Source organism: Lontra canadensis, unplaced genomic scaffold, assembly GCF_010015895.1.
Source record: "Lontra canadensis isolate GAN:19392208 unplaced genomic scaffold, GSC_riverotter_1.0 scaffold6, whole genome shotgun sequence".
In the NCBI taxonomy this organism is placed as follows: domain Eukaryota; kingdom Metazoa; phylum Chordata; class Mammalia; order Carnivora; family Mustelidae; genus Lontra; species Lontra canadensis.
Window position 1 is genome coordinate 9407728 of NW_022631000.1, and position 25652 is coordinate 9433379.

At 36.2% G+C, this 25652-nt stretch overlaps 1 protein-coding gene across 10 annotated transcripts in view; it reads left to right on the top strand.

Annotated features, from left to right (window-relative positions):
• The window catches only part of DZIP3 (DAZ interacting zinc finger protein 3), a 117839-nt gene that overhangs the window by 74702 nt on the left and 17485 nt on the right, over positions 1–25652 (top strand). For all 10 annotated transcript variants that reach the window (XM_032852124.1, XM_032852130.1, XM_032852128.1 and 7 more), the window contains 9 exons: positions 1086–1251; positions 2677–2772; positions 2932–3059; positions 13732–13800; positions 16240–16336; positions 17804–17907; positions 19676–19763; positions 21680–21781; positions 24314–24439. In XM_032852124.1, coding sequence (XP_032708015.1) covers positions 1086–1251; positions 2677–2772; positions 2932–3059; positions 13732–13800; positions 16240–16336; positions 17804–17907; positions 19676–19763; positions 21680–21781; positions 24314–24439 — 976 coding nt within the window. The remainder of the gene's footprint in view (positions 1–1085; positions 1252–2676; positions 2773–2931; positions 3060–13731; positions 13801–16239; positions 16337–17803; positions 17908–19675; positions 19764–21679; positions 21782–24313; positions 24440–25652) is intronic.

The window sequence follows — 25652 nt, forward strand, 5'->3', positions numbered from 1 at the left end:
AAAAATTTAGGAATTATCTTCTGGAGCTTTCCAAAAATACAGATTTTTCTATGTATTTACAGTTGCTGGGGTACCTGCAAAAATAATAATTTTAAAAAAGCTCTTCAGGTAATTTGAAAAATTAATTGGGTTTGGGAACCAGTGGTCTACACAAGCAATTGATTTCATTGAACTTTCCAAAATGTTTGAATCATTCTAGAATACCTTAGTGATACCTAATGACTATTTTATAGTGTTTTACAAGTTACTGTGCAAGCATTAGATGCCTGTGTTTTCCAGGTCTCAGTGCCTAAAAGAAGTAATAATGCATCCTAGAGTTCTCTATTTTCTTTCTATTCACTAATCAAATCATTTATGTTACAAGTAAAAGTACTATTTCTTGTTATCATTTAATGAGATTAAGAAGGAAATTTATAAATAGTAGCCCAATTTGAAAGGAGAGTAGCATGCATTTAAACTTTTAGACATAGTTATAGAACTGAGTTAATTGTCATTGCATTTATAGTATTTTCATTCTTTTTTTAGTGGTTTTCTAGTTACTGAAATCCATATTGCTGCGGTTTCTTTCTTTCTTTTTTTTTTTTGTTAAGTCCTATTCCCAAAGAAACCTCCATTTTTAAATCTACTTTATGTTGCTATTTGCAATCCTCTATCTAAATGTACACTGGACCTAAACAATGAAATTAATCAAATTAACCAACGTACTTGTCAAGAATGCTGGGATGATAAAATAATACAGCAGAGGTGGAAAGGCTTGTCAGTATTTCCTAAAGTGTTGTTTCCTTAAAAGTAACTGGTGTTAACAATTATTATTTGAAAAATGAACTCCATGATCTTATTCTTGAAAACGCTGGGATAAACAAAATAGGTACCTCAATTGAGTGCTATCTCATATATGCTTAATAAATTCATTATGAATCATCAAGAGAAATACACAATATGAGCACGGTTTAAACTTTCTTTAGCCATGAACCCTTCTGATGCTGAACATTTCATGAGACCAGTACAATATTTGGGAAGCTATGGCTTAGAGGAAAAACACTCAATCATTATAAAAGATTACATTGATTATGTCACCATTGTAGCCCAAATATGATAGGAAAGGAAGAGCAGTTGAAGAAAGAGCAAGTAAATCTACACCCAGTTGGTGGATTTATGAAAGATGATGCAAGCGATATTCAAGAGGATTCTGCAACTGAAGACAAGTTCTATAGCCTGGATGAACTGCATATTCTGGACATGATAGAGCAGGTAAGTCTGACTGAAAGAGGTACAGCTCTCCCTTCCTTCTTCCAGAAACAGTTGTTAGCCTTTGTTTTTCCCTTGACTCTTTGAACAGCATGTCAGCCTAGTGGTCTGTGTTGTGTTTGTGAGGAGCAAATAAAAACAGGAAGGACTAGGGACAGGAGTAGATAGAGGGAAAAAGAACCTTAGGAGCTGAAACTTTTCTCTTTAGCCCTCAAACCATTTCCTGGCTTTAACTATTAAACAGTGCTAAATACAAATGCATTCCTTGTGAAAGGTTTTCAAGTACCACAAGGGAAAAAAAACTTGGCTTAATCCCATTGACTTAATTTGTAAAACTAAGGTGCTTTCATTTTTTAAAAATTAAACCGGTTGTAGACATGACATGTCTACAGAAATATTAATGTACAACAGTGGTTTGTTTTGTTTTGTTTTGTTTTGTTTTTTCCCCCCTTTGGTTCCTTTCTTAGTAGTAGTCACTGTTGGGAATGATGTACATAGGTATATAAGTACTCATGAAAGTGATTAAATCAGACAAAGCACATGACTTAAAAAATCACTTCATTTAAATGAGAATTCTATACTAAGGTAATTTAATGATCATTTTATGATAAGGTAATTTAATGATAACCTGTTCCGTAATATGTAGGAATATTGATTGTCTAAGGGTACATTTAGTAAAAATGATTCCCTGGCTGATAATTGCCATATCTCATTTCCCCTTTCCAATTATAATAATAGGTTACATATATTTTAACTGAAATGACATGTTCTTAGCTTTGGATGTCAGACTAAAGTTTAAATATAGGACCTTTGGTTTTCATTCAATAGCTATGAGGGCTCCAAAATACAATAAAAGTATGACACACATTTTGGAAAATGTTTATATCTTCATTTATTCAAAACATATTTAGCACTTTATGTCAAGAACTCTGCTAAGACATGGTCCCTGTGATCATAGTGTTTACAATCCAGCGGAGAAGTTGAATATTAAGCTAAGGTGGTACTGAGTAATAATTAAGTGTTTGGGCACTTATGGCTGCCTGAGTTAGAATTCAGGCTTCTCCACTTTTTGTAACCTTGGGTAAGTTACTTAACTCAGTTTTATCATCTCTAAAATGGGAATAATAAGTGCCCACCTCAGACAGTTTTTACAACAACAAAGGCATTACCAAAAAAAGCTTAAAAATATGGTAACCGTGCAGGTAATGTTATCCAGTGGTAGTAGCAGTAGACCAGTAACTGTGGGATTATTTAGTGAATGCTGTAATTGGGGAGAGGTGGGTTTATCTGAACCAATCAGAGAAGTGATGTTTGCATGGAGACATAAAGCATGAATAGGAGTTAGATGGAAACTTTAAATCCCCTTTAATAAAGAATTATTGGTTTTTTAGAGGAAAATAAGGCATTCATATTCCATTTGCTCATTAGGGCTCAACCAGCAAAGTAACTGCAGAATATGGAGAAACAGAGAAGGAAAAGCTTGCTCGGCAGAGGCAGCTTTATAAATTGTACTATCAATGTGAAGTAAGTACTTTTGCCATTCTATCTGAAGCCAGTCAGAAGTAGTTGAAATATTCAATTTAATGGTAGTTTTTTTGAAGATCCTGGGTTTTTTGTTTTTTTTTTTTTAATATGTGGTGATTTGAACAGAATTAACTATGAAGTAACATTTTCATTGATCAGGATTTCAAAAGACAGTTGAAAACAGTGACTTTTCGGTGGCAAGAAAACCAAATGCAGATTAAGAAGAAAGACAAAATCATTGCATCTCTGAACCAACAAGTGGCTTTCGGAATCAATAAAGTTTCCAAGTAAGTGTAAATCTGTTGATAACAGGAAATTCTGGATTTGCTCCATAAGGAACATGATCTTTAAAAGATAATCCCTGTGTAGCCACTAGGTGGCATTATAATTACACATTAAGAACTGTCAACTACAGGCCTGCACTTGCTTAAAAACCATTTTTGCCTTGGCAGCTGGATTGAGAAATAAGCAAGTGCTCACTCTATATATCAAGCCTTACATGTATTGGCTGAACAAGTGTGATTATAATAGAATTACATGAGAAAGATAATTAACTTTCAGGTCATGATTCTAATTTATAAAAATATGACCGATGATTTGGTGTTTCTTTATAGCATGTGAGGAATACGTTTCTCAAATATACCCATGAAATCATTTGAATGCTTTTTTATGTTGGTCTCTCAGAGTTTCTGTGTTCCAAGACCAAGAGATTAAAAATGAATCAAATTCCTGAAGACTCTTCCCTTCCAACATTCCCTTAACACTCTTAAGTAGTAAATACCTAAGACTAAAAATTCTGACTTAATAGGGGAAAATGAGTGTCTCATTTTATTCTTTTTGTACTAATCACTGTCTCCAGTCATATCAGTTGAGATACTAACATGATTTGTAACATATTATTTTTTATTTTTTTATTTTTATTTTTTTGAAGATTTTATTTATTTGACAGAAAGAGTTCACAAGTAGGCAGAGAGGCAGGCAGAGAGAGAGGGGGAAGCAGGCTCCCCGCTGAGCAAAGAGCCCGATGCGGGGCTTGAACCCAGAACCCTGAGATCATGACCTGAGCCGAAGGCAGAGGCTTAACCCTCTGAGCCACCCGGGCGCCCCTGTAACATATTATTTTAATAAATAGTAATAAATAGCTACAGGATACCAGTTGTCCATGAAGTCTAATTTGAAATCCATGAGTTCTTAGACTGCTAATAGGGAGAATAGACAAGTTCTAGGGAATAGCTTAGAGTAAGGAGTCCATAATATTAATTATGAAATTGGAGAAATATTTGGCAGACTTAGGTCTTAAATTTTCTTCCATATGTGATGTCCTCCAACCTTGAAGAAATTTGGGGGAAAAACTGGATGCTGTAGTGCTGACAACATAATCTCAGTTAAAAACACTTTGGCTTATCCCTGCTGGAGTCAAAGAGATCCATCAAGTTCAAGGAGGTGAGGACCTAAGATGGTTTTGGCAAATCTAAGCTGGCTATCGTTACTTAAGAATCCATACTTTGGGGTTCAAAACTTCGTCTTTTAGCTTGGATGGCAATGACCAATCCAAGTATATGTTATATAACATCAATGATCAGAAAAGTAATGTCATCCATGCAGATGAGCTGCTGCTTCTCTCCTTTACCATCTGAGGATATCCTTCTTCAACTCTGATAGCTGACCCAGGCACCCTTTGTGTGCTTGAGACTACAAGCAGACTATTTTAGGGGACGCATATGTCTTCATACAAGGAGCATTCACCAAATATTTATCAGGAGCTCATTATGTGAGAAGAATTATGTAAGGCATATGTAGAAGATACCAAGACATGTCAGACGTTGTGAGCTAATGGAGAATACGGACTAATTTGTTAAAATTACTTAAAACAGAGGAACTTCTAGTTCTACCAAGAAATAGTATTCTTCCTTGCAAATCCTCTTGCTTAAAATTAAAACACCTTGAATATTACACAACAAACAAGCAGAGAAAGACTCTAAATGGTAAATGGAAACGAACTGTCTAGAGTCCTTGATACATGAGGAATGATAACGACAGTGACTTTTTGTTACTGCCTCCCGTATATCCTATACAGGGTACCAAAGAAATCACCAACCTGGAACAGCCAACTGGTAGGGATAAAGCTTTGAGAAAAGCTTATTGTCTCTATCCAAAGGATCAGGAAAAGGGAGATGTAACAACAGAAAGCCTTTTTGGCAGTATTCACCTATTCTAGTCAAGCACCAATGGTTCCATACTACCTAATGTGTTCCAACAATGGCAGATAGCAGAAACCAGGTTTCCTTGCTGGGGTAGTATCAGCAGTACTGAGTATCCAGCTGGTCTTGCATTCCCCACCAGACAAAAGCAGGTAGTGTTCCGGTTACCAGGATAGTATCAGTGATCCAGTAGCAAGCTAAGCCTCTACCTCTGCCCAGCACCAGAGAGATTTAGGGCAATCTGAGGTGGGACTAGTCAATACTAGGTTTCACCTCTACCTCCTCATGGGGAGCTGAGTTCTTACCCCTGGGGCTGGTTGGCACTATGTTTTCTCCCATCTTCCCAGCTGATGCCAGAGAGGCCCAATATGGATCTCTTGCTCTCCACCCTGTAGCAACAAAGCAGTGTGAGTCAGCCCTCTGCTTTCTGCTTCCCTGGTATCAGTAGGGCCCAACAGGAAGCTAATCGTATACAGAGGCGAAAAGCAGAGTGAGTTGGTGCCCCACTTTCTTGGGAAATGTCAGTGGGACCAGAGAGAGACTGAACTTCTACACCATTCATCTGCCTTGAGGCAGAATGTCAGTGTCCAGTTTTGGTGGGATGTTGTTAGCAGGGCTGAGTGGGAAGCTAAACATATACACCCACTCAGCCCTCACAGTACACAGGGGGGTCTTCCCACTTAAAAAAAAAAAAAATTAAATCCAGAGTCTCATAATATCCAAAATACCTAGGTATACAAAGAACTAGGATAGTCACAACATGAAAGAGAAAAGACAGTCAACAAAAGACAACTTAAAGATGATTCAGATTTGAGAATTGTCTGACAAAGATTTTAAAGCAACCACCATAACAGTGCTTCAGCAAGAAAATTGAGTTCTCTTTAAACAAATGAGAACCTAGGAAATCTTAGCAAGAAAATGTTATAATAAAGGATGGAAATTCTTTTTTTTTAATTTTTAATCTTTTATAAACATATAATGTATTATTAGCCCCAGGGGTACAGGTCTGTGAATCGCCAGGTTTACACACTTCACAACACTCACCATAGCACATACCCTCCACAATATCCATAACCCCACCACCTTCTCCCTGCCCCCCTGCCCCTGGCCACCCTCAGCTTGTTTTATGAGCTTAAGAGTCTTGGGCGCCTGGGTGGCTCAGTGGGTTAAGCCTCTGCCTTCGGCTCAGGTCATGATCCCAGGGTCCTGGGATCGAGCCCCACATCGGGCTCTCTGCTCAGCGGGGAGCCTGCTTCCCCCTCTCTCTCTGCCTGTCTCTCTGCCTACTTGTGATCCCTCTCTCTGTCAAATAAATAAATAAAATCTTTAAAAAAAAAAAAAAGAGTCTCTTATGGTTTGTCTCCCTCCTGATCCCATCTTGTTTCATTTATTCTTTTCCTACCCCCCAAACCCCCCATGTTGCATCTCCACTTCCTCTTATCAGGGAGATCATATGATAGTTGCCTTTCTCCGATTGACTTATTTCACTAAGCATGATATCCTCTAGTTCCATCCATGTCGTCGCAAATGGCAAGATTTCATTTCTTTTGATGGCTGCATAGTATTCCATTGTGTATATATACCACATCTTCTTGATCCATTCATCTGTTGATGGACATCTAGGTTCTTTCCATAGTTTGGCTATTGTGGACATTGCTGCTATAAACATTTGGGTGCACGTGCTCCTTCGGATCACTACGTTTGTATCTTTAGGATAAATACCAAGTAGTGCAATTGCTGGGTTATAAGGTAGCTCTATTTTTAACTTTTTGAGGAACCTCCATGCTGTTTTCCAGAGTGGTTGTACCAGCTTGCATTTCCACCAACAATGTAGGAGGGTTCCCCTTTCTCCGCACCCTCGCCAGCATCTGTCATTTCCTGACTTGTTAATTTTAGCCTTTCTGACTGGTGTGAGGTGGTATTTCATTGTGGTTTTGATTTGTATTTCCCTGATGCCAAGTGATGTGAAGCACTTTTTCATGTTTCTGTTGGCCATCTGGATGTCTTCTTTGCAGAAATGTCTGTTCATGTCCTCTGCCCATTTCTTGCTTGGATTATTTGTTCTTTGGGTGTTGAGTTTGATATGTTCTTTATAGATTTTGGATGCTAGCCCTTTATCTGATACATCGTTTGCAAATATCTTCTCCCATTCTGTCAGTTGTCTTTTGGTTTTGTTTACTGTTTCCTTTGCTCTGCAAAAGCTTTTGATCTTGATGAAGTCCCAATAGTTCATTTTTGCCCTTGCTTCCCTTGCCTTTGGCAATGTTCCTAGGAAGAAGTTGCTGCGGCTGAGGTCAAAAAGGTTGCTGCCTGTTCTCCTCAAGGATTTTGATGGATTCCTTTCTCACATTGAGGTCCTTCATTAATTTGAGTCTATTTTCATGTGTGGTGTAAGGAAATGGTCCAGTTTCATTTTTCTGCATGTGGCTGTCCAATTTTCCCAACACCATTTATTGAAGAAGCTGTCTTTTTTCCATTGAACATTCTTTCCTGCTTTGTCGAAGATTAGCTGACCATAGAGTTGAGGGTCTATTTCTGGGCTCTCTATTCTGTTCCATTGATCTATGTGTCTGTTTTTGTGCCAGTACCATGCTGTCTTGATGATGACAGCTTTGTAATAGAGCTTGAAGTCTGGAATTGTGATGCCACCAACTTTGGCTTTCTTTTTCAATATTCCTTTGGCTATTCGAGGTCTTTTCTGGTTCCATATAAATTTTAGAATTATTTGTTCCATTTCTTTGAAAAAAATGGATGGGATTTTGACAGGGATTACATGAAATGTGTAGATAGACATTTTCACAATATTTGTTCTTCCAATCCATGAGCATGGAACATTTTTCCATTGCTTTGTGTCTTCCTTAATTTTTTTCATGAGTACTTTATAGTTTTCTGAGTATAGTTTCTTTGCCTCTTTGGTTAGGTTTATTCCTAGGTATCTTATGGTTTTGGATGCAATTGTAAATGGGATTGATTCCTTAATTTCTCTTTCTTCTGTCTTGTTGTTGGTGTAAAGAAATGCAACTGATTTCTGTGCATTGATTTTATATCCTGACACTTTACTGAATTCCGGTACAAGTTCTAGATTTCGAGTGGAGTCTTCTGGATTTTCCACATATAGTATCCTATCATCTGCGAAGAGTGATAGTTTGACTACTTCTTTGCCAATTTGGATGCCTTTAATTTATTTTTGTTGTCTGATTGCTGAGGCTAGGACTTCTAGTACTATGTTGAATAGCAGTGGTGATAATGGACAAAGGATGGAAATTCTAACACTAAAAAATACAATAACAAAATCTTGCTGGAATAATTACTAATAAATTAAAGTTGACAGAGGATTGAACCAGTGAACTTGAAGACAGATCAAAAGACATTACCTAATCTGAAGAGCAGAGAGGAGATAAACCAGGGAAAAGATTATTTAAAAAAAAAAAAAACAACAACAAACCAGAATCTCAGTGACCTGTGGGACAATAAGAGTTAAAGTTCTTACCAGAATCTCAGGAGGAGAGAAGAGAGATGGGGGGAGGGGGCAGTAATTAAAAGAAAGAAGTAAAATACATAAGTTTTCAAATTCAAGAAGTTGAGTTAATCCCAAATAGTATAAACCCAAAGAAGTCCATGCTAAGTCACATAACTAAACAGAAAACTAAAGAGAAAAAATCTTGAAAGAACCAGACAACACATGTGGGAACACTAATTCAAATGACATCAAATTCCTCATCTGAAACCATGGAGGCCAGAAGGAAGTGGCACATTATTTACGTACTGGAAGGAAAAAAACTAACAGAAAACAAGAATCTTGAATATTATATCCAGCAAAAGTATCCTTTAGGAAGAAGGGAAATAAAGACAAGTCTCAGGAGAACTATAAGAATCTGTTGCTACTAAAGGTACCATTAAATAATGGCTAAAAGGAAGGTCTGTAACCATAAAGGAAATGATAATAGAAGCTTGGAGCTTCAGGAAGAACATCAGAATGAGTAAAGAGGGGGGTAAACAGTAAGAGTCCATCTTATTTCTCATTAATTTCTTAAATCATACTTGATGCTTGAATCAAAAATTATAATACCAGGCGCCTGGGTGGCTCAGTGGGTTAAAGCTCTGCCTTCAGCTCAGGTCATGATCTCAGGGTCTTGGGATCGAGTCCCGTGTCGGGCTCTCTGCTCAGCAGGGAGCCTGCTTCCTCCTCTCTCTCCGCCTGCCTCTCTTGTCTACTTGTGATCTCTCTGTCAAATAAATAAATAAAATCTTTAAAAAAATTATAATACCATCTCTTGTGGAGTTTAATGTGTATAGGAAATACTTACAATAATTATATTTTAAAAGTGTAGAGAGTAAAAGGACCTATATGAAAGTAGGGAAAATATCAATACCAGTAGACAATGCATATTGTAATACCCAGTGCAACCACTAAGAAAGCTACAGAGAGAGAGAGAGAGAGACATTCAAATGCATTATAAATAAGTCAAGATGTAATCCTAAAAAATGTTCAAATGACCCACAAGAAGGTAAGAAAAGAAACACAGGAAAAAAAAATAATTGCAGACTTAAGCCCTAACATCAATAATCACCTTACATGTAAATTATTTAAATACATCAACTAAAAGACACTGGCAGAGCAGATTTCAAAAACAAAACAATACTATAATCCAACAATATGTTGTTTATAAGAAACATCAGTTTCATCTACATAGGTTGAAAATAAAAGGATGGTAAAATGTATATGGTGTAAATGTTAATCAAAAAAACAGGAATGGGGGCGCCTGGGTGGCTCAGTGGGTTAAAGCCTCTGTCTTCAGCTCAGGTCATGATCCCAGGGTCCTGGGATCCAGCCCCACATCGGGCTCTCTGCTCAGCAGGGAGCCTCCTTTCCTTTCTCTCTCTCTGCCTGCCTCTCTGCGTACTTGTGATCTCTGTCTGTCCAATAAATAAATAAAATCTTTTTTAAAAAAGCAGGAATGGCTATATAAAATGCACTTAAGAGCAAAAAACTATTGGAGACGAAGAAGGACATTACACAATGATGACAGGACCAATTCACCCTGGAAGACATAGCAACCTAAAGGTGTATGTACCCAACAACAGAGCCTCAATATATGTGAAGCAAACTTGATAGAACTATAAGGAGAAATAGAAAAACCTGCAGTTATAGATGGTGATTTCAGCCCATATTCTCAGTAATTTATAGAACTACTAGATAGAAAGATACAGAATTTCTATAGCAGCAGATATAGTAATTCTGTATTAGCAAAAATGTAGAATTTCTACAACCCCATCAACCAACAGGATTTAATCAATATTTATAAGACACGTCACCAAACAACAGCAGAATACATTTGCTTTCAAGTGGCCATAACAAGTATACCATGATAGAACATATCCTGGCCCATAAAACCAAAAAATTTAAAAGCATTGAAATCATACAAAACATATACTCAGAACAAAATGGAGTCAAACAAGAAATCAATACCAGAAAGATAACTGGAAAATCTCCAAGCACTTGGAAACTACACAGCACACGTCTAATTAATCCATGGGTCCAAAAACATTTAAAGAGAAATAAAAATCTGTTGAACTGAATTAACATTAAAATACAATATATCAGAATTTGTGGGACACAGCTAAAGTAGTTCTTTGAAGTTTTATTGCACTAACTGTACACATTTGTAAGAGTTGAAAAAAATCTCAAATCTAATCTAAGCTCCTTCCTCAAGAATCCAGAGGAAAAAAAAGCAAAATGACTGAAAACAAGCAGATGGAATTAATAAAGATTAGAAGTAATGAAATTACAAACAGAAAAACAATAAAGAAAATTCCTGATACAAAGAGCTGTTTCTTTGGAAATATCAATAAAATTGACAGACCTCTAGCAAAACAAACAAACAAAAAGGAGATACATATACCACTATCAGGAATGAAAGAGTGATAATACTGCAGACCTTGAAGACAATTATGTTGAGTGAAAAGAGTCAGTCCCCAAAGCTTATATACTGTATGATTTCATTCCTTTAACATTATTGAAATGACAAATTTTCAAAAATTTTAACATGACAAAATCATAAAAATGGAAAACAGTTTAGTGATCCAAGATTAGGAGGGTGAAATGGGAATGGGAGCAAAATGAAATATTGTGATAAAACTCTTCAGTGTCTTGACTGTATCATTATCAACATCCTGGTTATTATACTATAGTTCTGTAAGATGTTAACATTGAGGGAACATGAGTAAAAAGTACATGGGATCTCTCTGTATTATTTCTTTCACCTGCGTATTAATCTATGATTAGATATCTCAAAAGTTTAATGTGTTTTTTTTTTTAAGTACAGTTAACCCTTCAACAAGGGTTTGAACTTTGGGTCTGCTTATATGCAGATTTTTTTGATAAATACAGTACAGTACTATAAATGTATTTTTCTCTTTATGGTTTTCATAGTAATATTTTATTTAAGTTCGAGGTAAGAATATAGTATGTAATACATATACAAAACATGTATTAATTGACTATATTATCAGCAAGGCTTCTGGTAAACAGTAAGCTATTAGTAGTTAAGCTTTTGGGGAGTCAAAAGTTATATACAGATTTTCAACTGCATTTACTGGAGGTAGGCATCAGTGTCCTTAACCCCTATGTTGTTCAAGGCCAACTGTACAATAAATAACTGTCAAATAGCACCATAATCAGTAGGGATTTTGTAGAGTAAAATGAGCACTTGTGATTGTTGTGGTAAGGAAGAACATCATTGAAGACAGTATTGAAACTCGACTATATAGGACGAGATTGGAGAAAACACAGAGCATCTAGGCTGAGAGGGCATTGTATGTGTTCTCATATAGCTTTTAAGCCTTTGTTCAATTCACTTGAACATGTCTCAAGAGTATATGATAAAAATGTAAATATTTTTAAATTGTAAAATGCTGATTTTTTTTTAATTTATGGGTTTTATTAGGAAGCAAAAAAATCTTTTTTTCTTTGTCCTAGTTCAATGTCAGTCCTACAGTAATGTTTGGTAAATGTTTGCTGTTGATAATTGAAGAATTAACAAAGAAGATTTTTATAATAGCAACATATTTTGAACAAATGAAAATAAGCACTTAATAAATCTAAAGTAATTACTGTCAGTAAAATCCACATAATAAACTTGATAGCCAGCCAGAGTAAACTTGAGAACTGTAGATCTTTCAGAAAAGAATGTCTAATCCTACCCTCATGTTATTCAAGAGAAAAATAGGACTAAGAAGTTATGACTGCCTGAACATATATAGCTGTTTCCTGTCCAAGCTGGATTATAGGAACGATGCCTACCTTATCCTCTATTATTTAAGAATCCAGGTCTTCTGAATTCCCCACTGCCTCTGTCAGCACTTTATTGCCCACTCTTAAACTGCAGCTAGGTAAAATATTCAAGTAATGGAAGCATTCAAAGGAAAGCAGAATGTCAATTTAAAAAATCTTACTGCCTCCTTTTTGAATCTCTCTACATACTCCCGCATACCATAGTAACAAAGCTCATCTTTCTTCTTCTACTTGAGAACATGATCTCTTTTGTGGAGAAACAGACGTGGTTTCTTTTCATTGCATTTTCAGTTCAATAAATATTGATTGATTGTAAGTCTCAATAGCTTCTAAGAAGCTTGGAGTAAAGGTGAGTAGGTGATCTCTGAAATCTGGTAGTAAGCAATCTAGCCACAATTAAAGTCATTGTTCTAAGGTTATCATTCCAAATTCCTGTTGACCCGAATACCTGTGTATCCAAGTGTCTGAACATATCAGAACTGAGAGTAATGTGCTTTTCCTGTGAACTTCTTCATATTATAGCAAATTAATGTGTCAGTGTAAAAACTTGGTTCTGAGGAGATATATAGCAGCACAAGGAAGGAACATCAGACATGATTTGTGAACATGTATCAATCAAAAAGTATTACTTTGCACTCTCTCAGTAGCTTTTTGCATATTAATTTTTAAACCAATTGCAGGCTATGTTTTCTGATTTATATAAAATTTTTGCCTGGTCTTTCCATGATTAGATCATGTCAGTGACTCCTTGGTGATAATTTACTATTTTAATTAAAATTCCTATGTGGGGCGCCTGGGTGCCTCAGTCGGTTAAGCGACTGCCTTCAGCTCAGGTCATGATCCCAGAGTCCTGGGATCGAGTCCCGCATTGGGCTCCCAACTCCACAGGGAGTCTGCTTCTCCCTCTCACCTTCTCCTCGCTCATGCTCTCTCTCACTGTCTCTCTCTTAAATAAATAAATAAAATCTTAAAAAAATAAAATGAAATTCCTATGTGTACACAGCCTCATGGTGTCTATATTTAATACCTGATTTCTTTTAGACCTTAACCCTTTAATAGTTTATATGACTTGATATAATAACTTGGTAAGAAAATTTTAAAGTTCTCAATCCTACCACAGGCCTAGGAAATCAGAACATACCGTCTATGTTTTCTAGTGGGTTAGAAACTAAAGTAGAAAGGGCTAAAGACCTATTTCTGAGACTTTGAAGTGGGGATACAAGTTCTCTTTGGCTTCAAATTGATGGGATTAGAACTTGGGAAGTTGGTAAATCAGACATCAGAAAAAAAAAAAAAAGATGAATTCCAGAAGGTGTAAATGTAGGAGACTAATTATTTTCAGACTCAATATTTGTGGCCCAAAATGGTCATACTTCGTCCCTCCTCTTCGGCTACAAGTGGAGCTGTTCTGACTGTATTAATGACAAATCATTTCTAACATTTATCCCTTTCATCTTTCCTTAGATTACAGCGTCAGAGCCATGCTAAAGATAATGAAATCAAGAATCTTAAAGAGCAACTTTCCATGAAAAGGTACAAATTTAGTTGTTGCTTTGGTTGAGTATACATCTCTAAAACTCTAGGTATATTCATTCAGCATGTTCTGACCAGGGTAGCCATATAATTTATTATCCAAACTGGGGTACTTTTGAGCATGAAATTGAACATTATTAATATTTAGACTGGGACAACAGTTACAAATGGAAGTGACCTAGGCAGATCAGGGGCTATGTTCAGCTTAGCTCTGGCCCTAGAAAACTGCTGAGATAGATTAGATCAGCAAGGTTATGGTCCCACAGCAAGCTAGGCAGGGACCAGACTTATGTGTTCTCATCTCTTTGCCCTAATCAATACTGCTAAGTGTTACTGATTTATGAAACTGGTTGAATTTTATTCTGATTCACATATTTTTGCCTGTAGGTAATTTTTTAATAACCTTTTAGAAATCTAATTCATATAGCATAAAACTCAGTGTGTTAAATTACACATTTCATTGGCTTTTAGGATATTTGCAGAGGTATACAACCTTCACCTCTGTTTGATTCCATAATATTTTTATCACCCTAAAGAAATCCTGGATCCATTAGAAGGCATTCTTCATTCTCCCCTCCCCTAGCTTCTGGTGATCATTCATTTATTATTTGTCCCGGTGGCTTTGCTTTTTCCAGACATTTCATATAAATATAATCATATAAGTACCTTCTTGTGATTAACGTCTTACACCTACTATATTGTATATCCATATCGTAGCATATCTCAGTATACATTCCTTTTTATAGGTAAATAATATTCCACTGTATAAATACACCACAATTTGTTTATCTTTTTATCAATGGACATTTTATTTGTTTCCATTTTTTTCACTATTATGAATAATGCATTTATGAACGTTTGTAAGCATATTTTTGTATGAGCATAAGGTTTTCAGTTCTCTTGGGTATATAAGAGTGGAATTGCTGAGACATGCAGTAAACTCTGTTTAACTTTTTAAGGAACTACCAAACTTTTCCAAGTGACTGCACATCTTACAATCCCGCCAGCAATGGATTCTGCACATCCTCACAAATACTTGTTGGATTACCTGTCTTTATTTGACTCATTGTAGTGGTTGTGAAATACAAGATCATTGTGGTTTTGACTTGCATTTTCCTAATGATTTAATATGTTGAACATCTTTTCGAATACTTCTTGGCTATTTGTGTATCTCCTTAGAGAAATGTCTATTCAAATCTTTGGCCACTTTTTAAATTGGGTTCTTTGTTTTTTGTTGAGTTTTCAGAGTTCTTTGCATGTTCTGGATACAAGTCCTTTATCAGATATATGATTTGCAAATATTATCTCCCATCTGTTCGTTGTCTTTTTACTTTCTTGGTGATGCCCTTTAAAGCAACAATTTTTTAATTTTGGAGTCTAAGTTATTTTTTCTCTTGTTCTTATAAGCAGTTTTGTACAATATTTGCACAGTATTCAATAGCATAATAATTCCTCTCAGTTGAATTCATATATGTCCTTGAATATTTTTTATCTCGAAACACTCTGGGTATAGTGGTATTAACAACATATTTTATCAAGCTTCTCATCAATGTTTGTCAAGTGTGCAAGCATCCAAGTGTTTCTAATAAAACATTGAGGATAGCTTTTGTAAAAGTCCCTATTATAATATTATATTTCCAATCAATTGTTTCCTTTAAAGATATAATTTGGTTTGTATGCCCTAAAGTTTGGGCCTCAGGTGTAGGAAGCTGAAATGAGATAGGAAAAAAGAGAGACCTCATAGGTAGCCTTTCTCTATAATGTCCCTCATAAATAATGTCCTTATCATCTCCCTCTCTCCTTTTCAAGCTGTAGGATTTGTATTCATTCTAAGATGTTGATGTGAGCTGAGATACTGAGATAACCAGTGCAATATTTTAATGCAGTGATTTTGCTTTAATGCAGTGAGGACAGGGATGATAAAAAACCTTTGTAGTTGCTATTTTGGGAATACAGAAAGGCTTGTAGAAACTTTATGTGAAATTTAATGATAATAGCTAACATTTATTTAATGTTTAATATGTACTAAACACAGAATGCTTTTATATATATTATATGAATGTGTTTTTGCAACAGATCTTTGAGGTCAATAGTATAGTGTTCTCCATTTTCAGATGTAAAATAACTGAGGTATAGAGAGAACTTAAGGAACTTGCCCAAGGTTTCAGAACTCAGATTCATCCTCAGACAACTTTATTTCAAAGCCAAGTTTTAAATCCTAGCCCTTACATTGATGACTTTAAAACTTCTGCACTCTTGGTAGTAAAGGATAACTGTAAGGGTCAAGTAATGTCTTCTCTTGCTTTTGTATGCTGTAAACTTTTACAAGAAATCATTTCTTACTCACTAAATAGCTTGAGTCTTTCTCTCTCCTGAATAACGTGGAAAAGTCTGTCCTTGCTGCAATGTTGTTGACTCTTTAATGATCATATATTTCAGATCTCAGTGGGAAATGGAGAAGCATAATCTGGAAAGCACAATTAAAACATACTTAAACAAACTGAATGCAGAAACTAGCAGAGCATTAACAGCTGAGGTAAAAAAAAAAAAAAAGAAAAAGAAAAATGGGGTTGTGAAGGGAAGTTCTGCTCATGTACTAGTATACTAAAGAATTGAAAAAAGACTGTTCTAAATGAACAGAAATAAGTCATCTTAGGACCAGCCAGAAGAACATAGCTTAAACTCTTGTGCTTTTTTGACTCATTGGAATTTTGTACATAATTACTTCAATGTTGATGATCTTATGTTGTTTTTCCCCAAATGACTTCAGGAAATTGGTCTGCTTCAGTATGTATAGCAAATATGTACACTTTGGGATAATTCTCATGAAGCCAGGTCACTAAGCCAAATTTCTAAGAATTCTAACATTTTACTGCTGCTGAAGATAATGTCTTTCTTTGTTACTTTCTACATAGATCTTCCCAAAGCACATACACATCATACACTCCAATTTAAAAAACCAGCCTACCTTCTAGACTCCCAGAATGTCACCCAGTTTCTTCTAAGTTAACAGAATACCACAGCTAGGGTCTCTTCCAAAAGATACATGATTATCTGTATGTATGTAATTTTTACTTACAGATAACCAAATGATATATAATAAGATTCAAATTTTTAGAGAGCTCACTAACATTAAAAGAATTATAAACCTTCCTACATCTGTCATGGGCAAACTGTATTCTTTAGCAGAATGCTTGGGAATCCAGAGGTCAATAATCAAGGAATGATACCTGAACCAAAAATCCCTGGAGATTAGTAGAATGCTAGCTATAACTGAAAAAACAAAACCCTCAGATTACTTTAAGAGCTCAAGTTTGTATATTTTTGTTTCTCACTGCTTTTAGTCAGAACGTTTCCTTCTACTTCCACTATTAATTTTAGAAACTTGGACTAATGCTGTCCAAGAATATATTTGCAGTGAATATTGAGTGACTAGTGAGAAAAAAACAGAGGTCAAGTGAGCATGCAACAGTAATGGGGCAGAAGGAATTCCTGTTATGGGGAGACAGACTCGATGACTTTGCAAGGCCCATTTGGACTGCATGGTCCTCCTGCATGGTCTGATTATTTTCTTATCCCTTCATCAATTAAAAAAAAAAAAGCAAGTAACAGGACTTCTGGGAATGTTCTTAAACTTTGCTGAATATTATAGTTACCTGAGAACTTTTAAAAATCCCACTACTCGGGCAGCACTTGGGATCAATTAAATTAGAATCTCTGGGACCAAGGCATAAATTTTTAAAGAGTCTGAGATGATACCAGGGTATGTTCAAGCTTGAAAACTAATGATCTGGAATGCTTACTAACCCAGTAACCATTGAGTAAAAAAGTTAGAATTGTACAATTAACCAGAGTTTTTATAATGTATTATGGATGGTCAAGAAGCTCAGGTGCTGGAAGAGATTGAAAAATAGCTCAACTTTACTTGAAATGATTGAGAAAAGGATGTGTTCATTTACAAGGGCACCTTCAACTTCTTTGTCTTTTTCTCAAAACTCTGTAGGTGTATTTCTTACAGTGTCGTAGAGATTTTGGTTTGCTTCATCTAGAGCAGACTGAAAAGGAATGCCTCAGTCAGCTTGCCCGGGTGACTCATATGGCAGCAAGGTAACATTTCCCTCTTCCTTAATGCATCTTCATCTCAGAGATACAAGATACAAGATACGTCCTTAAGCCTGAACAGAATCTGTTTTACATGTATGACATCAGAGTCTTTGAAATGAACAAACCTTTATTTTTTTTAAACCTCAAAAGTCATTTAGTCACTTTGCTGCTGTTCTTGGTTTCTTCTGCTGAAGCACTGAAGTCTACTGAGCACAGTAATAGCTGCAGACAGAATTTTCCCTTTGACTAGTGAAGTAGATAAAAAATCTCAGAAATATGCATGAAGCCCAGACATTTACAAAACAGGGTGGATTCTAAGTGGAAATCCTTTTTACCATTAATTTCTCTTCTAATGCTTGATTTTAACTACCTTTGGAGTACATTGAGGGAAAAATCAGTATTAACACCTAAAATCATATGTTAAAGGCAATTTCTTGCTGTATTATAATAAATGAATGATTTTCAAATATTGGGCAGGTTGCATGAGATTATCCTTAAATTTATAATTTTATATCTTCATAGTGAATTAATTAAATTAGAATTTCTGGGACCAAGGCATCATTATTTTTTAATGATGATCATTTTAATGATCATCATTATTCTTCAATTCTAAAGAATCAGAAGCTCTGATGTTTAGCAAGATTCCCAGGATATACTGATGTGCATTCGGGTCCCGGAAGCACTGTTGTAAGTGATCAGTCTATCTTTGCTTGCTAGAGGGAGAAGGGGCACTCTATACTAAAACATTATCAAGCCTCTTTGTATAAGATAATCTCAGTGATAACTTGTTCTACTCTTTCAAAGCTGGTGTGCTGGGTGATACTGGGGTGGGGTTGTTACAGCAGAGCCTTTTGAAAGGCCTCATGAAATCTCTCTTCAGAGATGGCAGACCTTAAACCCCTCAGGCTGTTCCTACTTAAGTCATTTGGTGGGCATGTTTGGCAGAGCTGCTTGTGTTTGTGCAATTGAGGTACTGCATAGAGGCAGATCAATCTAATTGATCCTCGCAGAAGAGGTACTTAGACTTTCTGATTTGCCCTCCCATAAAGAATATATTTTTCTAATTTGCAGAGAGCTGATGGGCCAGCCCTAGCCCTGTGATGTCAGGGTTGTGGTGAAGATAGTCCAAAACCTGCTTCCAGGAGGATTCGACATCTGTTGTTGTTTTTTTTAATATTTTATTTATTTATTTGACAGAGATAGATCACAAGTAGGCAGAGAGGCAGGCAGAGAGAGAGAGAGAGAGAGAGGGAGAAGCAGGCTCCCTGCTGAGCAGAGAGCCTGATGCGGGGCTCGATCCCGGGACCCTGAGATCATGACCCGAGTCGAAGGCAGAGGCTTAACCCTCTGAGCCACCCAGGTGCCCCAGGATTCAACATCTTTGAGAATGCTCCCGCATTGCATGGCTAGGGCAGTTTCTCTGTTTGGCCTTCTCTGCCTCCATACTTCACTGGAGGGATTTCTGTGTAAAGGTTTTACATGTCCTAAAAAACAATATTGCCAAGATAGAAGAACACTTGATGTTCTGGAAGCAGAAGTTGTATTTGCTCTTGAAAAAATAAATTTTATACATTCCCAGCCTTTGTTTTATTTTTAATAACAAACCCTCCCACACAACTTTGTGCCCATTTGAGGTTATTGTTGGTGATGAAGGTAATTTTGTTGTTTTATGTTATTTACATATATGCTAAAGAATATAATGGAAATTTGTGGAGACCTATGTGGTATATAAAAAGAAGAACTTTCTCTTGTGTCTTCTTTCCTACACCAGCAATCTGGAATCACTTCAATTAAAGGCTGCAGTAGAGAGTTGGAATGCCATCGTAACAGATGTTAGAAACAAGATTGCGTTCCTCAGGGTAAGTGGTGAAGTATCTCTGGAGTAAATTGACTGAATGGTGTAGGTGGTATATACTTAAAACATTTAACATTAAAAACAATTACCTGAAAATTTTAGGGAAGAACATGTTTTTTTCAGTTACTAAAGTTTATGCCTTTTTAAGGTTTGAGATCGATTACTTCCGTGTAGTTAGTTGTAGACAAAATCCTAGACCTGGTCTTTTCAGGTCTTTCACGTCCTTCATACAGTAAATAATAAACTCAAAAATTGTGCTTTACCCCTAGTTTTCCTAGAATTACAAAGCTGATGTTGCTCCAGTTGAAAATAAATGTTGAACTTGGTCTGAATAATTATGTGCTTATAAAATTAAAAGGAAGATCAAGCAGACCTGTATTAGTTTTCAATCCTAAATTTTTATGTAATTATTTCATAATGCAAAATAATGAATTATTCATTATTGGCTTAATAGAATTAGGACTATGCTTAAGGTAATCTAAAGATGTAACCCACTGGGGCACCTGGGTGGCTCAGTGGGTTAAAACCTCTGCCTTCGGCTCGGGTCATGATCTCAGGGTCCTGGGATCGAGGCCCACATCAGGCTCTCTGCTCGGCAGGGAGCCTGCTTCCCTCTCTCTCTCTGCCTGCCTCTCTGCCTCCTTGTGATCTGTCTGTCAAATAAATAAATAAAATCTTTAAAAATAAAAATCAGCTTAAATAAATAAATAAAGACATAACCCACTGATTATTTATTAATTTCTTCATTTGGCTTTAGGATATTTTTGTATTTATATCTTTAAGTGAATTTATAGGGGCCCCCTGATGGCTCAGTTGGTTAAGCATCTGTCTTTGCCTCAGGTCATGATCTCAGGGTCCTGGGATAGAGCCCCACATCAGGCTTCCTGCTCAGCTGGGAACCTGCTTTTCCCTCATGTTCTTCCTCTGCTTCTTCTCCTGCTCATGTGCATGCTGTCTCTTTCAAATCTCAAAGAAATAAATAATAAAATCTTTACCCCCAAAAAGTATATAATGTTCATTGTTTTATGATTTCACAACACTGCTAGCAAAATAATGACACTTAATTGTGACCACTGCTTCAAAGCATTACCTTCTTATCTAGCTTTTCCACTGGTGGTCTTGACTTTCTCTCCCAGCCTATTTCTTATTCAGTCTTTAGTGATGCTTAACATTTATGTTGGGTTTATTCACAGTCTGGCCTGCCCCTGGTTCTCCATCCTTGTTTTATTTTAAGGACATATCTTCTGTGGAAAGTTTCTAAATGTTTTGTTTCTTAAGCATTTCTTTTTCAGTCTCTGTGGGTTGTTTACAAAACAATAAAGTAAAATGGGGACAGTGCCAAAAATGTTGAAAGCATGTTGTTAAGCTTCAGTGATTGGGATCCTACTTTTGGCAAAATCCAAGAAAATAAAACAAAGATATATGTGGTACTTGAGAAAGCTAGAGGAATAACTTCAAAATAAACAAAATGTGGATATTTAGTGAGTATTTCCTGAAATTTCCCCTGCAGTGAACATTTGCAAATAGCTCAACTCCTCATTACAAATACATTTTTCCTGTAATTATCAGCTTATATGTTATTTACAGCTTCTTGGATTTTTATTTGCTATTCACTTTTTATGATTGGTTCCCATTTTGGGGCTGAAAATTATGGAAATATTGAGGAATTATCACAGGGTCTGTAAATTATGTCTCTTTATATCTTGCCAACCAACAGATACTTGGAAAGATAAAACTGTTTACATTTGAGGATAGTGTGTTATAGAATTATTTTTATGTCAAAAACTGTTTTTATATTATTCCTGACTTAAGTTGAGAAAAACTATTATATGTTTTATTATTAAAAACAATACCAAATGTTCCCATATGCAGTTTCTTTGAAGTTGATTTTGCTCTAAAATATTGTTTCTCTTCTTCTAGACACAGTACAATGAACAAATTAACAAGGTGAAGCAAGGGTTTGCCTTGAGTACTCTGCCTCCAATCCAGCTTCCTCCACCACCACCTAGTCCTGAGATACTGGTAAGAAATATGACATTTTGAAAAATTGCCATCTTTATCTTGATGAAATGGTAAGGGCTGTAAAGCAGTGAATATTCAGTATGTTTCATGTGTGGTCAAAATAGAACAGGCACATATTGTGCATATTGTTTGTAATTACATTCATTCTTGCTATATTATCTCCAGATGCTATAACTAGTTGGCTGGCTTAGCTGAGGCCAGTGCCTAGGTGTATCACTGGATTTTATTGATGCCTTTGGTATGTAAAGAGGTAATGTATCCTCATTTCATCCTGTCAGTCTCACCTCTAGTGTGGGAGAAAACTGACGGATGTGCAGAATTCCCAGTGCACTCAGGTTACCCGAGTGACTAAAACATCTTGGCATTGTACCCTAGACAACTAGACTTTACCCTTCTACTTCTACTTTTGACATTCTTTTCCTTAACTTTTATCTTCTATTTTAACTTTAACAGCTTCCATTGATGCCCCTCTCCTGCTTATTGCAGTGAGCCTCAATGAGATATCTCTCTGTTACACTATTTGTGTTATCCTTCTGGGAAACCTAGTACCCTAATCCAGTAAATTCAGATCGCTTTCCAAAAGAAGTTTTAGGACAGAACCATTAGGTGATGATTTTTAAATGTTTTTTTGTTTGTGTGTTTTTTAAAGATTTTATTTATTTATTTGACAGAGATCACAAGTAGGCAGAGAGGTAGGCAGAGAGAGTGAGAGGGAAGCAGGCTCCCTGCCGAGCAGAGAGCCTGATGCGGGACTTGATCCCAGGACCCCGAGATCATGACCTGAGCTGAAAGCAGCGGCTCAACCCACTGGGCCACCCAGGCACCCCAGGTGATGATTTTTATTATCAGAACGGATCTGGGAATAGGAAAAGGAGAAAGGTATGAGCTATTTAGCGGCAGATCACTTTTTGCCATCAGTACTCCTGCTTCTATTAGAATTTTGAAAATGTTATTTCTGTAAATAGTTGAGTGTATCAGAGAACTTAAGAATTATGTGAATTGTGGGGAGTTACACTATGTTTCAAAAGCAGAATCCAAAACTAAAAGCATTATATGGGATATACCATGGTCTTTAGAATGCAGTATTGGCTATTATATTTTTGGTCAGTTCAGTTTTTATAGGAGCACAATGTTACGGACATTATTATTCTAAGCTTGGAACTTTATCATACCCAGCTACCCTGATAAAGAATGTATTATGTCAATAACAGAGAAAAGGGTCCCAGTAGTCCTAAAGGAAGTAACACATATTCTGGTATGATTTTTAGAAACCCTGTATCTTCAGCCCATGTTCAAACTACTGTCTGTATGTTGTAGTTAAACTCTCCCATGACTCTAAATGTGAAATAGCTCTGGAGACTCAGAAGCCAGACACAGAGATGTTTTTTGGAGTTTCTTAAAACCAGATCAGCACAATCTGTCTGATACCAGTGATAACTCCATAGTCGACATAGGTAGTTAAACCTTAACCTCTGGATCCTCATCACTTTGGAGGCTTTCTTATGTATGATGGGGCTTACAAGGGTTTAGTAAAGGGCAAAACGCACTGGCAGTTAGGCTCTGTGCATCCTTCTGCTAACATCTGAGAGGTACATGTGTATCTTTCCTGCTTCCTAACCAGAGTCACTGCTGTGCTTGATCAAAGCTAACAATTGTGTTAACAGTAACCATTGAACATTAGTGAAATAGTTTGAGAACACTAATGCTAGAAATGTAACAATGATATTCACCATAAACTGAGGTGGTTGTTACAATGGAAACAAATTAGAGATCTGGGTTTTTGAGTCCTAAATTTAAATCTGTGAATAACTTGTTGGTCTTTAGAAAATCAACTCTTCTGGACTTTTGTTTTCCCATGTATAAACTAGGAAATTATACTGTACTAAAGTCCATCTATGGGTGTTGTATTTAATGCTGAATCACTAGATTCTACTCCTGGAACTAGTATCATACTATGTTCACTAACTAGAATTTAAATAAAAACTTGAAACATACATAAAGAAAGAAAATCCATCCATCTCTGAGATCCTAGTATTCTAAGGAATTGTCACCAGGCTTTAAATGTAGTCTAATCTCAGAAGTCTGAAATAATGGGTACTCTTCCCAGTTTAACCCAGTATTTTTTTTTTTTAATGTTACTGTGTACAATTTTTTTAATTAATTTTTTTTTTATAAACATATAATGTATTATTATAGTTGGAAGGGAACCTTAAAGAAATCACTTAACTTAACCCTCTGTTTTATAGATTAGTAACCTGGTATCATCCATGGTTACTCAGCTAGGGGGAAAGAAGGTGAGACTGGAACTCACTTTTCTTCTTTGTGGTTTTTAGTATATTTGACAGCCCTTTGCTTTTCCAGATATTCATATATTTAATTGTTATGACAATACCATTTCTACTGCTAGGGTTTTGTATCTAGATTTCAAATTGAGTTTTTTCCCCTCAACAGCCATTGTTCTGAGTTTAGATTTTTGCCTACATAAATCTATAGGTGTGTGAAGTTCTTGTTTTTTTAACCTTTCTATTTTAGATGCAGCAGTTCTTGGGAAGACCCCTTGTGAAAGAATCTTTCTTTAGACCCATACTCACTGTTCCTCAGATGCCTGCTGTTTGCCCTGGAGTCATCTCTGCACCTGGCCAGCCTAGAGCCCCTCTGGTACAGACCCTCTTTTTGGTTTTTTATCTCCATAGTAGACTTCCTGAATGAATGTCTTCTATTTATTTGATAAGTGGTGATGGTGGTGGTAATAGTGGGGGGAGGAAAACTGAATGATAATTGAATGAATAGTTCCATTTAAGGCACTGTGCTAGGAGCATTACATACATCATTTCATTAACTGATAATCCGTTTTGGGATATAAAGATACATACATTTTTATAGTAGACAATCCTTATAGGATTTTATGATTTTGCTTCTATAATAGACAACAATACAAGGTAAATGACATTTTTTAATAGATCACTTATATTTAGCATGTTTGATGGGTAGATTAAAAAGCAAAGAAAATTATGCCACAAATCTAAAGAAAAATTTATTTACACAAACATAGACACACATAGGTATAATAGGACAGTGTTTCAACTTTATCTATAAACACAATATAAATAGCATCATCTTAGAATAAATTACACTATAAAATTATGAATCTTCCTAGCTACAACTAGGCACATAAACCTTATCCAAACCTGAAGAGATAATAGAGATTTTTTTTTCTTTTTTATTTTTTTTTTATAAACATATATTTTTATCCCCAGGGGTACAGGTATGTGAATCGCCAGGTTTACACACTTCACAGCACTCACCGTAGCACATACCCTCCCCAATGTCCATAACCCGACCACCCTTCTCCCAACCCCCCTCCCCCCAGCAACCCTCAGTTTGTTTTGTGAGATTAAGAGTCACTTATGGTTTGTCTCCCTCCCAATCCCATCTTGTTTCATTTATTCTTCTCCTACCCCCCTACCCCCCATGTTGCATCTCCACTTCCTCTTATCAGGGAGATCATATGATAGTTGTCTTTCTCCGATTGACTTATTTCGCTAAGCATGATATCCTCTAGTCCCATCCACAATGTCACAAATGGCAAGATTTCATTTCTTCTGATGGCTGCATAGTATTCCATTGTGTATATGTACCACATCTTCTTGATCCATTCATCTGTTGATGGACATCTAGGTTCTTTCCATAGTTTGGCTATTGTAGACATTGCTGCTATAAACATTTGGGTGCACGTATCCCTTCGGATCACTACGTTTGTATGTTTAGGGTAAATACCCAGTAGTGCAATTGCTGGGTCGTAGGGTAGTTCTATTTTCAACATTTTGAGGAACCTCCATGCTGTTTTCCAGAGTGGTTGCACCAGCTTGCA